This window comes from Astatotilapia calliptera, chromosome 9 (genome assembly GCF_900246225.1).
Source record: "Astatotilapia calliptera chromosome 9, fAstCal1.2, whole genome shotgun sequence".
NCBI lineage: Eukaryota > Metazoa > Chordata > Actinopteri > Cichliformes > Cichlidae > Astatotilapia > Astatotilapia calliptera.
The window spans coordinates 15,284,963-15,301,047 of NC_039310.1; the positions used below are offsets into that span (position 1 = coordinate 15,284,963).

Below are 16,085 nucleotides of genomic sequence, written 5' to 3' on the forward strand. Positions count from 1 at the left end.
TGCTAAAACAAACTCTTCTCTTCAGGAATACATGTTATTAACTGTGCTTTGGCATCTTAATAAAAAACAATATAGTACGTTTCCCAACACAGAACACCACTTTATACACATCAAATAGAAGCAAATACATCTGTCCTGAGAGTGTAAAACAAGCAAAGTCTGAATTGTTTAATTGTTTGCGTTTTTCGCAGCTCTGGTACATTAGTGCATTCACTGTTGACAGGGTTGCTGCAGTGCTGCTGAGCTGTGGTGGATGCTGCTCTAAAGGCTGAGGTCTGGCCGGGGATCGCCTGAGTGACTTAGGCAGAGGCGTTGCCCCGGCAACAGCACATCCTGGCTCTGCTTGGTGAAAGGGCCTCACAAAGGGGACACTGACTTCACAACGTAAACAACTCTGTCGCTATTGCAGTTGCTTACTGATTAAGCTAAGCACAAGCACACAATAAACAGCCAATGAAGACAAGGTGCAGGTGTGTAAAGTGATAAACAGATTGCAGTTCAGTCTTTTATTAAACCTCTCTTTTTATGAGTTAATGGTTCTTCTCACAAATGATAATGTCAGTGGTTCCAGTCCTTTTGAAATGGCAGCAAAAAGCATTAAAATAACTTTAAAATGCAGTAAGTCTTTCATGTAAACAGTTTGAAAATAATATTCTAAGATTTTTTTCTTATCCTATCTACATTCAGAAAGAAGCTCCATTCAGTTTCTGAAATCGCTCAATAGTGTGCAGCTACGTGCACCTATTTCCTCGTGTCCTTGTCATTAAAAGGCACCGACTGATGCTGACACGGTGTAGACTAATGGGCCCCAGACCCTCTTCCTTCATGTCGCTAGTACAAAGAATGGCCTCTCCACACGACTATCTCTATCAATGAAAATCCGCTGAATGAGAAATAGACAGACTTTGAGTGTGCTTGTGTGAATTTCAAACTGATTTTTTTCTGAAACAAGACAGGTAGATGTGAACATATTGTAGGTTTGGTGCAGTCACAGTCTCTACATATTTTAAACAAAGGAATTAGCTGGTGCAGATGCTCCACCTGTGTTAATGCAGCAGAGCTGAACTCAAATCCACCTGTGCTGTCATCTTCACATTTACCCACAGGCAAGATTCCCTGTGATGGAAATGGTGTTCGGTGGTTTCCTGCTTGCTGCTGTTTACATTGTTATGAATCTTAATGGAAACTCATTATAGACCATTTCCTATGACGAAAGATTCCAGATGAAATATGACCAATGTGCAAGAATCACAGTGATATCTCTGATTGTGTTTTAAAACTCGTTATTGGAATAATTCTGCAACTGAACAGTGTGGGAAAATGTAAATGTGGGAAAATGTAAATGCCTCTATAACCTGCGATTACTAGGCAACCAACGGGAATGCAGCATGAAATTACACACTGATCGACACTCAATTAAGAAGAAAATCTAGTTGAGGCAAAAGCCTTGTTTGCACGATGTGTCGACCAGCTGTTATTATGACTGCACCGCGGGGGGTTTAGCATGAAAAACAAATATCAGAGGACGTAATAATGTATCATGTGTGTGTGTGTTTCAGCAGGTATTTGCATTGCACTGTCTGCACAGACCAAACGTGATCTTGTACTCAAGTTTCTTAGGTTTACATAAACTTATAAGAGTGCAGAAATCTCACAGTTTGGACGTGCTTTTATTTTGGCGACTGCAATTAAGCAAAGACCAGACGAAGAAAGCTGCCTAAGCAGGAAGATCACACTGCAGTAAAGATCAGCTTACGTTCTTGGTAGGTTGTGAAAAGGATGCGGAAGCGACTTTTGCGGCTGGCCTCGTCTGCCCACATCCTGATGACTCCCAGCGTGGAAACCAGCATGATGTCGTTGGCCACCGTGGAGCAGAACTTGCTCTTCAGGTCTTCCACTGAACTGAGACATGACGGGATGAGATAAGCATGCATACTTTATTATCCAGTAACATAGGCAGTCACTGTGCATCTTAATAATCCACAGAGTTGGAAAGAGCAGTCGTGGTACTTTAATGTTTGGTTTTGTTTTTTCTGGGCTGTTATCGTCTGATCACTGCTAAATATTCTGAATCTCTCAAGATAATAAACTGCCGCTGAGCTCAAGTGTGTAGTAGATAGTGATTCAATTATATCCTTATCTCAGTGTATCAAATATTGTTTTCTTTAATCTGGATTTCAAAATCTCATTATTTGGAGATTAAAAACAGGTTACTTTATATTAATAGACTTGTTTGTGAGAAGTGCGCGAGAAGCAAGTGTGCAGCTTGCATGCTGTGAGTTAGATAAGAAGATCAATACCGCTCTCATATCTGTCCTTAAACTGCAAATCTACAGTCAGCAGTTGGTTAGTGTAGCTTATCATGAGGACTGGAATGGATAGCCTGACCTGGTTCTACCCACAGCTAATAAAATCCAGCATCCAGATCCTCTAAAGCAGGGGTGTCGAACATAAAGCCAAGGGGCCAGAATCGCCCAGTCGGGCCTAATGGATAGCTTTAGAAAATGTGAAAGAGGTCTTACATTTTTGGACAATTAAGTGTATTTTAATAAGTTTTAGACATTTTGACATTGTCTGTAAGCTCAGTGTTATAATTACAGGACAGTTTTTGAACTGTACACATTTATTTCTTACAGCTAAAGCCCAAACAGTCATGCTGACACATTTCTTTCATTTGCTACAGCAGCATTTATATATCATGTAGAAAGACTGAGACGTACTGTTGGAACTGACCTTCTTTCTCTTATAATGAAATATCTCTATTAAACCTGTAGTAAAAGTCCGGCCCACTCGTGATCAGAGTGGGCTGTATGTGGCCCTCGACATAAAACGAGTTTGACACCCCTGCTTTAAAGCTTGCTGCCTAAACTTGAAAAGAAATCCTGCCCAAATTCCTGAATTTAAATAATTTAATTGCATGTAAATTTTCCATGTAATTTTTTTTACAATTTAAAAATTTTACATTTAATCAAATTTGATTAACTCGATTGGTATACATTCAGTTTAGAGCAAGCACAATTCCCTTAGTAAAGAATTATTTGAATAAATTAACCTTTTAAAATATTTCCATTGCATGTTACTCAAAATTATTGCTTCATGTTTATTGAGGGAGAAGACTCCCACTTTTGACTGCATAAATGGAAATTATGAAGTTGTGATGTTACATATGCTGTAACTTGACCCTTTCCAGTCATTCAGCTCAGTTCATCTGTATTTCCCATATAGACATGAGTAGCATCATTCTTTTTATCTAGCTTTCATCAACAAAGCCAATATGTGATTACCCTTTAACTCAGCTAAAATATTTAAACAGTTTTCCTTAAATTAAAATAGTTTTTTTTTAGGCGACTTCAATTTCATGTTTTCAGATCAGAAGCTCATGAACAGCACAAAGTTGTTATATGAGGATAAAGTAAAGTGAGTGAAGTGATTTATACAATTGAAGATTTAAAACAAAGCCCTCTTGTGCAACAAGAGCATGTCACATTAAAGATGTACAAAAAAAAAAATCACACCTGCCGCCATCATACACTGCCACAAAGTTGCGCTTGCATTCATTGGAATTTGCCATCTCATAGTCGAGAAAACGCAGGTAGATCTGTCCGAGGAGGCAGAGAGGAGGGAAAAACAACAAAGAGAAGAGAAAGAAAAAGAAGCGATCAGGCGAGGAAAATCAAAGGACACAGTAAGATTTGGAGGTGACAGAAGAAAGATGTGAAGCAAACAGCGGAGAGGAGAGACAAGTGAGAGAAAAGATTTCAGCTCTTTCCTATTACTGCCCGGGCATCTCAGTCATTATCCAAGTGCCTGATATAGCAGCCCTGTAATGAAATAAGACTGACAGACAGCAGCTAGCACAAAGTCATTACATACGCATTTCAAATGAAGACTCAAAGACAGACGGAGTCTATTAGCTTTGCACTCATTATCCATATCTGTTGAGATAAAGAATTACATAAAACCTACAACCTTGTTAAACTTTAAGGACATGTTGGACGTTTTGCCACCAGTTTTGGATATTTAAGCGAAAAAAAGATGTCATCATTTAAAATTAAAATGCAAAGAACTTATACACCAAAGGACATATTTGGTATTTAAACAGACTTACCTTATGTCTAACTATTCATGAAGCAACTAAGACAGATACAACACATGCTCTGTTTTAATATCCTAACAATCGCTCGTTGAGTAAAATATCCACCTTGCTATCCACCTTGACTCTTCATAGTAGCTATTCTGCACTTCCTAACTGTCTCCGCACCATTTTCTGTCACTCATTCATCAGGCTGAGATCCCCCAATCACAGCTATGGTTCTGGTCGGCCGCTCACAGCACTTGCCATCATTACGGTTAATGAGCGGACGGCTCCTGGACTGTGACAGGAAAATTTGACGCTTTAAATACCCAAAGACAAAAGCTGCAGATGGAGCAGGATAATGGACCCTGCAATGTCAACTTGGCTTCAACAACATGACAAGCGAAATGGACTAGAGGGGGGAAAACAAGCTAGCTCTCTCGAGGTATCACACTGATGTCAATAATCAGTCTAATAAAAAACAATCATATTCAGCTATACTGTCACAGGGATGGGGGAAGCGTTTTCTCTCCTATACTGCGATTGTGGAATTAAATACTGTCAAATTCATTGCAGGCTTTCTGATGCAAAGATGTATCCAGTTATAAACTCAATCACATAGGAAGCATGTGACTAAAAGTGATTTGTCCCAGGGAGTGTATAGATTACATTCATATTAATGGCTCTACACTGGGAGAGGGGGGGATACTCTGAAAATACACTTAAGCTGACGCCACTGAGTGCTGTTGTGTTCTTGTCAATATTACAATGATTTCCAGTACAGAGCATAAAATATGACTGAAAGCTTTAGACTGGAGATACATGCAGTAAGTGCCTAAAATTTGGTTTCTCAGCAGTTGGGATAATGCTGTGATTAAGTTAGTGATCTGAGACGAATGTCACTTGACATTGTAGTACAATATAAAAAGGTTTCTAAGTTTAGAAGTTCTAAGTTTTTAAGAACAAGGAAAACTTTGGATTAAGGGAAAACTGCCAGAAATGACTTTGACTAAGAACAAAGAATTTATAATACGTGGATGATGGCTCCTTTCCATATGGCAGATTACCAAAGACGACAGATTTAATGCAAAAATTTTAAGGTTATAGTGAAGGTTAAGGTTACAGTTAGGGACTCTCTGCCAATTTTTTCTTTGTCTGTTCTAGAGTTGAAGAGGCAAATAATTGGTAAAAGCACCAATGAGCATGTTAATTAGGACACTTGGCCCCGTCGTTTCATCGTCAGCGAATGGTGGGAGAATTAGACATGAAGTTTTCCACCTACAGCACAAAGAATGCACTAAATTCAGCCATCTGTAACCGATAAAAGTACTTTTTCAGCAAGCGGAGACTAATTGCTAATGCAAAACAATGTTGATATAATGAACAAATTAGGATTTTGGCATAGACTTCAATTGGTGCTAATGGCTAATTAAAGCAATAAAACTACAGCCATTAAATAGCATAATTCCCAGTCTTGACCATCATGACTGTTTCTGGATGGAAGCATGACAGTGATGGTGTTGAAGAAGGGGGCTTCTCCACATTGATCACGTTAGAATATCTGAACGGATGCACTGTCACAAAATTGTGTACAGAGTCTTGGAGCTGTGGCAAGGTTCAAAACCTTTGATACTGGAGGCATTCTGGTTTTCCGTTTCACCTGTTTTTGGTTCAATTTCTTTTAATCAATCAGTTCCTTTGCTGATATCTCAAAATTGTCAGTTATCGTGTGAAAATGTAGCTTTTAATTTTAAATATATAACCCTTATGAAAGACTAACCAGTGACCTGCACACTAACCAGTTAAGCTGAAAAATTGGCCCTCAGACTGGCCGATGGCTTTCTAGGGTGAGAGTTTCTAATATTGTAGCATTCTAACATGCTTAACTCGAGTACTTTTGTATGGCAGGCCATAAGGATGTGCATGTCTGTGAAAAAAAAATCCTTTCAGTATTGTCTTTGATCAGGCGTTGCATACACAAACTCATTATCTGACCGATGTAGTTACTGTGAGCACTGACTGGAAGGTGAACAGGACGGCCTCATTATGTGACAAATATATAACATTTACTAACAAATTCACAAATAAAAGCTTCTGATGTTGTTTTTCTGTGGCTCCTAAGCCCTAACAGGCCGATGATGAAGAAAAATTCTGAGTGCAGATGGCATCACAACACAGAATGACAGCAACGGATAAGATAGATACAATCACCAATTTGTACGGTGAGAGATTGGCTCCAGCAGGGAAATAGGCTGCTTCTTCATTGATTGCAGCGCCCAATAATGACGCCGAATCCATCATTGACCGGGGAAGAATATGCTCTCTCTGTTGCTAAAGGGTGTCTGTAACAGCGCGTGCTGTTCATTACAGTCAGAATGAATGTCCATATTTTGACCATTATCATGAAAGGATGTAGAAGGTGTCAGACAGCGCGGGCAAGAAAAATCCAGACTGTGTAAAACAGACGGGACAGAGATGCTCTGTGGAAAACAGAGAAACTGATGAGGTAACTGAATGTATCCCTCAGTACAGCTAATAAGTTTGCGCTGAATTTGGACAGCTGTCCAAAATAGCCCAAAGAACCTAAAAAAACAGAGCAGTGGTGATAGGAAGAGTTTATAAATTTAAATATAAGTTTCAGTTCAAAGTTTTTGTAAATTACTCTTATTAGACATGTATATCACTGTGAATCCTAGTGAAGGGTAATCTATTCTGAAGTGGAGGATGAATGGTGGTGTAAAGTAACGTGATGGTATTAAATTTGGTGCATTGCTGTGACTTCTGGCAACAACACATGGTCATTACTGCTTACTTGCAGGTATGTTTTTCAGTCAGTCTCCACCTTTCTTTCCTTTTTACTCCATCCCTCTCTCTGCCATCTGCCATGTGCCATCTCACCCCCAAAACTCCATCCCTATATATTTAAGATCTTCAGTAAAACGCATTATTAAGCATTGCTTTCCCTTATTCCCTCCTTTCTCATGCTTCCACGTCCTCTCCTACCTCCTTCTCCCGGCTTCTCTCTGGAGTGCTCCGGTGCAGTCTAATTAGAGCCTCCGGTATAGGATGTCATTATCTCTGCTGTTTCTGGCACACTGGGTGTAGTGCAGTAGTGTATAAGCATAGGGAGATGAACACCTTGCCTTACACACTGTGCGACCTCCATGCATGCGTACACACAGTAATGTAGTCCCCCTCTCTGCAGCAGCATGTGAGCATGCATGCGTCTACTTGACAGAGGTAGTGAGGAACCAAAGAGAGAAACTGTAGGTTTTTTATATTTTATGTGTAACTGAGTGCGAATAGTTGCAGTGCAGGTGGGAGCTTCAGGACTGTGATTTACAGAAGATAGAGTTGTACTAAAAATGTGATTTGCTGCCTTGTCCATCAGTGCCAATGACTGTCAGCCTCTGGCCCATGACTTGGCCTCGGAGGCATTTCTGCAGTACGAAATGTGACACTTATTCAAACTAATACATCATACTGCCAGGCTTGCTTGCTTTGTTACTCTTTCATGCACATAACTAACATATTCACTCACAAACGGAGGATGCATGTGATGCACACAAACTTGACTTGTCTGTTTTGATGGCTCACTGGCAATGCATCAATTGATTTTTTTAAAAAAAGAAAAAAAAATCAAGCATAACCTTTAACCCTGGCAAGACTCCCTGCTAATAGCTGTTTCAATTTAACACTTATTGTAAGCTTCCATGTGACGACTAAGAGTAAGTCTCCTGATTGATGCAGTTGTATAACTCCCGTGGCCTTGAGTTTTCAAAACAGCTGAATCCGAAGGTCATTTCTGAAGGGAAACCAGAGCATTAGCAGGAAATATGCGACCCGAGGAATATGCCAGATAAGAACAAATACTGTGCCCATGAATAACAGTCGAACCATTATCAGCCAGTCATAGCATAAGCCAGTGTGTGTGTGTGTGTGTGTGTGTGTACAGTACAGAGAGCCTGCAGTTCAGTATGAAAAGCCTGTGTAGAAAAAAATACTGTGAACCTAATCAAAGCTTCCATCTGATATAAACTATGCCTTAATAGCTTCTCTAATGTGTACTCTATAAATCTTAAAAGATCTCTACAGTAACCATAATAGCATGGCATCACTAATAAGCACTGAATTAGTGAAACTAATAGTGACACAGTAAAGCTGACAATACAGCTACCTTACCTCACCCCCTGGAATAACTGAACAATGCATGTACGTAATTGATTCCTATTAACATTAAGTCAGAGCAAGTCACTATTTCATATCCTGCTGTCGTATCTTATTATAATGATCATAGCATATCATCTCTTGCCAACTGAGAGACGATGGCAGCAGAAACCTAAGAAAGAGGAGGAAGAGGAGGAAGCGTCATGGAAGGACAGGCCCCTGCACGGTATGTACGACCGCCAGATAGAGGAAGTGGCTAACATCAAGAAATCCTACCAGTGGCTGGACAAAGCTGGACTGAAAGGCAGAACAGAGGCACTAATCATGGCAGCACAGGAGTAAGCTCTAGGCACAAGATCCATAGAGGCTGGGGTCTACCACACCAGGCAAGACCCCAGGTGCAAGCTGTTTAAAGATGGCCCTGATGGTAGCAGGCAGGGCATACGTGGAACGCCATAACCAAGTGGCCAGCATAGTATACAGAAACATCTGTGCTGAGTATGGCTTGGAAGTCCCGAAGGCAAAATGGGAGACCCCCCCTAGTGTGGTGGAGAATGACCGAGCTAAGATCCTGTGGGACTTCGAGACACAGATGAACAAAATGGTGCTGGCTAACCAACCGGATATAGCGGTGGTAGACAAGCGAAAGAAGACGGCTGTAGTGATCGATCTAGCGATACCGAATGACAGCAACATCAGGAAGAAGGAACACGAGAGGCTGGAGAAGTACCAAGGGCTCAGAGAAGAGCTCGAGAAGATGTGGAGGGTGAAGGTAACAGCGGTGCAGTGGTAATCAGAGCACTTGGTGCCGTGACTCCCAAGCTAGGAGAGTGGCTCCATCTAACTAATGAGCCTCCGGGTAAATTTAGATCGAAAGCCAAGATGTGAATCCAGTAGGTTACAAATGTGCATTACAACTGGGATCTTAAATTATTGACCAAAGAAATCAAACATGTACTATGTCCCTTAAATGCCTTAAATGTCTCTTTTTAAATAACAATTTAAATGCGTATGGTTTTTGGTGATCATCACCAGCCACACCTAACATTACTGTATTCCAGGTAAACATCAAACCCAAAGCTTACAGGTTAGGTTTTGTTTGTCTTTAAAACTGAACAGATTTCTATGTAGCTCGCAAAGAAGACAAATAAATGTATATATATTTATTAAATGTATATACATTTTGTTTTTAAGTGTTTACATACAACCAGTCCTTTTGGTCATCTGACTTTCTACAGTGGCATAATGAAGATAAATATAAATGAACCACATGTCTGTGCCATAAGTGAGTCATAGTTAAAGAAGCCCGTCATGACCAAAGTTATAAATACATTCTCACATACGTACAAGCCAGACACGCGCAGATCCAAAAGACACTGTAATATAAAACATGGGTTTATTTAAGGTCACGATTTATAGTTTTAGTATTACAAGGGAGATCAAATATTTTAACATTTTAACTATGCAGACACCATAATTCCTTCCTGCCCTTCAAAGAATTGTTCTAACCATGAAAGTCAAAGTAAAATTGTGGCCTTATGCTATCAAATCAAACCCCCCAAATGCACTCAGAAGAGGGCCAACACTATTTGAGCAGCAGATTTACTGCAGTCATGGATGTACAGGATCAAACCATATAGAATCATATGAGAGGTGGTAGCATTTGTAAAATATAGCCTTTTCCTGCACTGCTGCTCTGCCCTTAGGAAACACTTAATCCCATGCATTAATGCAGCACAGGTACCTCTAGTAGATAAGGAAGCATGTCTAGTGTGTATTAGGGGTTGGAGCAAAGGTGTGCATGTATATGCATGTCCTGTATTTGTATATGCAAAACACAGGCGAGGAAAACAAATGCAGGCTGTTGCAGGCCTCAGGGTCAAACTGCAACCCAACACTATTTTATCAATGGTAACGCTTCCTGCCTCTCTTTGTTTGTTCAGTCCTCTCTCCTTCTGCAGCGCTCTCTTTTTTTTCTTCCCTCCCTCTATTCCTCTTGGCAACAGCTCACTGATTAAAAAAATGGGCCTGACCCCAAATAAACCCTTCTGCCTATCTGTCTGACCCTAGCGGGGAAACAAGTCCTCCCCCCAGCCACAAACACTCTCGTCGGGATACTGCTGACAGCTGCAGACAAACTGACATGTAATATCAAAGCTTCCTGATGCAACCCCTGATCTTACTGCCTGTGTGGCGAAATATAGAAAGGAAACAGATAATTATTAAGAAAAAATATCCTCAATATCTCAACAGAAGCCGGAAATTTCACAAGGAATACATCCAGGATTTGTCAGCTGAACATTAGTCTTTCTGATGTAACTATGTTGTGCTGTCATCAGCTCAGCTAATGGGGACACAATTTCATTTCCATTTTATTTCATGTGACATTTCAAAATTTGGCTTCAAATCAAATTCACAGTTTGATGGGAGCGTAGTTTACGTCACTGACCTTGGAGCGCGGCGGGGCACGGATGTACCATTTACAGTCGACGGCCTCTGTGGCACCGGCCTTTCCGTCTCTGGTGATCTGATGAGACTCGACGATACCTTCTGGGCCAACCATGTCATACTGACAGGCTGAAACACACGCATATGTATAAACACACCCAAAACAAATGCATGCACACATGTGTGGTTCATGCAGACAAACACCGATGATTAAGAGGTATAACACATGCACCAACACACAGTATGTATATAAGTGATAGTAAAACAGCATAAATACACTTTAGAGAGACAAGAGAAGAAGAATGGCTATAGAGAGAGAAAGAAAGCAGAAAGCGGGAGAGAGAGGGAGTGTACCTACAGGGCAGAGGTGGGGGTATTCCCATGTCTCCAAAGTCTGGATCTGAGGAGAGAGCAGAATAGAGGAAGGGGGAAATTATTTTTTAATATATGATTACAAAATCAAAATCATTACAGAGGAAAACACAACAAGGTTTATCTATGTACTGAGGAACTTCCTGCAAAGACAACAAACTGCTGTCCTCACGTATAAATTATTTCAGCGTCTCTGAATGCTTTGCTGCTTTTTCCTCTTTGAAGTCACCAACAGGAAGTTCTCCAGATATTCTCCATATAACATCTGGTTATGTGTGACTTTTGCACTTTGCACTGGTGGATTAAGCATTAAAGCAACATAAAAAATATTTTTTTAACTACAGGTACCAACACTGTTAAGGCAGCTGTGCCATTAATGTTTTAAACTGGGAAGTGCTCCAGTATCTATTTGTCTATCTGAACCCGCACTAAGCTATATGCTAACATCACCATGCTAGCATTTTAATTACTATACAGTTGTTTAGTTTGTCATTTTAGCACGTTCACATCTACAACATTGGAAAGTGTGAGCTCACAAACCGTTGCAGGGCATGCATGATAACGAGTCTAGCTGAAATCATTGAACCAAAGGACCAACGTTTTAGAAACTGATAAAGCAGGATGAATAAACCAAACTGAGTGGCAATTCTTTTTTTTCTTTTTTTTTAATCTGTGGAGTATTTGAAAAACGCTTTTTTGTTTCCTTAGAGTAGTTTGATAAAATTACAAAAAGAAATCTACTCCACCCACATGCAAAGTCCTGCAGTACAATAAAACAACCTCTTAATATGTTTGTCAGATATTGCTCTGAATAAAATCAAACGATTTGGAGGATTGAGGCAAATGCACGCTTGTGCTTCAATTCAATATTGTTATCAGGACATTGCAGCTGTATTTTACAGTAATTGGCTTTAAACCAAGACAGGTGATGATTTTGTGAAGTGTAGCAGCCAACTTATTGATGCCAACATGAGGTCACCGTCAAGTCAGTATTTACTCACAATCAGGGTTGGGTAGCGACAGATCACATGCAACCAGCATCATGTAATATTATTCTTTAAAGAAACAAAAATCAAAATTAACTGTGATAAAAAAAAATCTGTTCGATTATAGATCATCAACGATTATTAATCACATCGTAAGTACACCCTTAAAAGGCAAAAATTGTTTTTAAATTGGTGACCAATTGTGTTTAGTAACTTATGATGAAGATGTTTGCGTTTCTTAAAAAATGTCCTGCTTGGGGGTGCATTTCAAGGTCCATGTTGGTAATCCTGACTTTTGAGAGTCCTGACTTTACAATCCACGATGGCAGCATTGCATGCAAATGTTAGCAAAACTGCGAAACCTGTAATCTGTTATGATCTGTGACCTGCTAAATAAGCCATATAAAGAGCCCTGACCAGTCTCTACCCACGACGGGTTGCAGAAGTGTTTTTAAAAGCATAAAGCATTTGTTTTTAAATAATTTCCCCTAGGGATCAATACAGTATTCTGATTCTGATTCTGAAAACTGGTACTGCGCTGTATTGCTAGTGGTAGATGAATGACTCCACCTTGCTAGGAAGCATAACAAATCCTCACTTTTCTAATTTTACTACTGGAACACAAATAGCTAAATGCACAAACATGTCAGAGCTGAAGAATCTTTCTCAGTTAGATAGCCAGTGTTTAAAAAAATGTTCATTCGGGTTGGAATTTTGTTTTAACCATCAGATAGCTTGCATGGATAATGGTAGCACTAGCATAGCTCATTAGCTAACACACAACATCACTTATTTTAGCTATATTTCAAAGCAATTCAGGTTAGATTACATTTTTTGCAAATCAGTGGATGAATGCGTATCCAGTAATTCATGACATTCAGATGAATGCTTCCTGTGCAGATGACGCTGTAAGCCTCTGGAAAGTATATAGCAAAGATAACATTTCTTGGGCTCGGCTCCCCTGAGCTCACCACATAAGTCTCATTTTTGTTCCATTTAGCAGTGCCAGAACAAAGCATAACTGAGGCTTAACAGACCTAAACGGAAGAGAAGAAACATTAAATGTGTCCTAAAGAAAGGTTTTAAAATTTTAGCAGACTGCGAGGCTGTGACGGTAATCCTCCACCAAACTTTTACATATTCAGAACAAAAATCAAACTCAACTTCCCAGCTGTACGTGATAAGAAACGTGTCACGCAAAGTTTAAAAAGTCAGCTTCAAGTGAGAGCTTTTTAGCAGTTTTTCCTGAATAATGTTGCAATAAATTACATCAACAAGGCCAGCCTTTCTGAGCTGTGTTCCCTCCTCCTGCTAGCGCAACATCACAGTCTCATCTCTTATCCCCAAAGACTCAATATCACTCTTCAGATGACTTCACAGAAGACAGAAATTGACTCTTGAACACTCTCACTAGTCTTTCACATCATCATTTCAGTGTGTGTATCTTGTCAAGGAGGTTTGTGTGTGTTTTTTCAGTCTATCAGAATTTCATAAGCACAAACCGGTGAAGCTTAAACGCGTCTAAAATTCATGCGATGTGTGATTATTTATGATTGTTTCTCAATAAAAGGAAAGAGCAATGAAGTTATTAGGCTACTTTTCTGATGCAGCATTCCACTATTACACCACTGCATGTCACCTGCCCTGAAATACAGCATTCTCTTTGATGTAAAACCTCCACAGAATTACAATACATTCCCAGAGACCCCATTTTATTCCAGCCTAGTAACAGAGCGGTTGGGCTTTCAAAGATATGCCGTTAGCTGTGATCTTCGGGCTGCATTCTTTTGAGGATAGAGCCTGCAGAAACAAGAAACACAAAAAAAGGCTTCACATTAAATCTGATTGTTCCTTGCCAAATCGAGACATGGCTACCATTGACTGAGCTCTGTGTGGAAAATGAGGTCTGATTGCACAGCGTGAACACCTTGTCTAAATGTCAAAGTTTTTTTTTGTCTGTATGTATGCCCTAATTTTTCTGTCTAGACATGAGTCGGTACTTGAGTGTGAGCACTTCGGACTCGGAAAAACATTGCACCGACGCCTGTGCTGCGGTGATATAAAAAAAGGGAGTCAAATGATGGAACAGATAGGATTCAGATAGGCACTCTTGGCTCAATTTCTGCTTTGTTCTCACAGATTCAGAAGATGGGAACCTCCCCAAATGGTGAGAAGACGAGCCTGTTGAATACCTGTGACAAATGTAGCAAGGCTGCCGAAACCCCTTCTCTCTTTGGCACTTTAACACCGTCTGGGACAGTAAAACATTCATGTGAGCACAAAAGCAGTCAGGAGACGTGCTTAGAGTGTACTCAAGAGTTTCTCCTGAGGCTTTTACTACACTTCCCTCCTGATTAATTGTTGCTTTCAACTTAGGCTCAATGATTCAATCTCTAAAAAGCTGAATGGGGAATACCACGCAATTTTAAAAGTGGCTCCTCTGGCCTTGGACAGCTAAGTGGTAGTAAACATGTTTTTTGTCTTTTGGAGAAAGCAATGCTTTGCTTGTACATTTCAAACAAATCCACCCACTTGTCGTCTTTCCATCTGGAGAAGTGGTGAAAGATGCCATATGCTTCAATATTATGAGTGATTTTTTTTCCTTTTACAAGAAAAACATGTGAATTTGCTGTAATGTAATATAACATTTGTTAAATTTGCAAATGAAAGCGGTGTGGCCTAGTTTTTGTATACGGTTAAAAACCACACATTTAGAGCCCATTCAGCATCTTTATTCCATTGATCGTTTAAGCTCATTTTATCTTTACATATACTATAAATAATGAAAAACAAGAATGTAAAAGGAGGATCTCGCTCTCTATCCACACACACACAAGCAGGTATTGTTTATTCATACACGGGAGTTTGAAATAAACAAAATATGATGCATTGATTCTTCTTCTTGTGGACTGACTTTGAGGCAGCCTTGGTGTGGATATCAGCCAACTTGCAAAGGTCTGATGTTAATTAGTACGGCAAGTATATTTAACTCGTGATCACCTTAAAGATGGAGTAATTATAGACTCTGAAATATAAAACTATGTTATGATAGATATCAACATTTATCAAGTAATAAGAGGCATTAACAGAGTTAAACTGTTATCTCATCTGGGCGCTGCATCTGCAAACACGCAGACGTGTACTAGGCAAGGATCAATAACAAACTAGGCTGATCAGAAAGGTAATCAGTATATTTCCTTAAATGTCAATGCATTCCTCAAAGCCTGCTGACTGCACCACTTATGAAAGCCCCCCCCCCTTCTCATTATCCGTGTCTACATTGCCTCTCAGAGCATCTTTACTAGGTGTAGTGGGGAGTTAGGCAGGCAGGAGAGCAGAAGGGCATGAGGGATGAGAAAATCAAAGTGGAAGACACTTAATGAAACTGTAACCTTCAGGTCATCGATGATAGTTGCGGCACAGATTTATTATTGGGCTTTGGCATCACTTACCCAAACACGATCACAGGGGCAAGAAACCTAAGTGGAATGTATCTATGGCGATGCACGCACACATTCGGGCAAACACACACACATTCATGAACCTTTGATAAAGGTTATTCCTAACATCAAGAACGAAGAGGGTGCTATGCCTATAAATGTCACTTGTGTGACCTTTGACCTTTTTAAACTTCAGCTCTTGAATTTTATTCTGATGGGTCCCATCCCTCTCGCCATCCATCACCTTCTCTGCCCTCGCTGATTAATCAATTTAATCAATTACATGGATTGATGGAATGATTCATGAAGCATATACAGAAGAAGTGTACTCCTTCCACAGCAGCTGATTTAACCCTGTTAAATTGGATGCATCAGCTCACCAGTACTATTAATACTGATTACACTGTGAATGGGACATTTCAGAAGGCTCTTTCTGTGTGTTGCTACACTGAAGGTAAATATCATAAAATAGAGATTTCAGCTCAGACAGCTGACATGTGGGATCTGTGCGTTCTCTGCAGACGTATTCGCTGCAGTGTCTTTAAAGGCCCTGCTTTATCGTATAAATGCTTTCGAAGCAAGCTGGATTCAGAGCAC

At 40.0% G+C, this 16,085-nt stretch overlaps 1 protein-coding gene across 5 annotated transcripts in view; it reads right to left on the bottom strand.

The window, feature by feature from the left end:
* Window positions 1-16,085, bottom strand: part of neto1l (neuropilin (NRP) and tolloid (TLL)-like 1, like) — a 75,276-nt gene that overhangs the window by 13,155 nt on the left and 46,036 nt on the right. For all 5 annotated transcript variants that reach the window (XR_003273315.1, XM_026179455.1, XM_026179454.1 and 2 more), the window contains 4 exons: window positions 11,049-11,090; window positions 10,692-10,819; window positions 3,516-3,598; window positions 1,757-1,902 (listed from right to left, as the gene is read on the bottom strand). Coding sequence is in view for 4 of the 5 variants with exons in the window: in XM_026179455.1 (XP_026035240.1) it covers window positions 1,757-1,902; window positions 3,516-3,598; window positions 10,692-10,819; window positions 11,049-11,090 (399 nt within the window). In the remaining variant the exon portion in view is untranslated. The remainder of the gene's footprint in view (window positions 1-1,756; window positions 1,903-3,515; window positions 3,599-10,691; window positions 10,820-11,048; window positions 11,091-16,085) is intronic.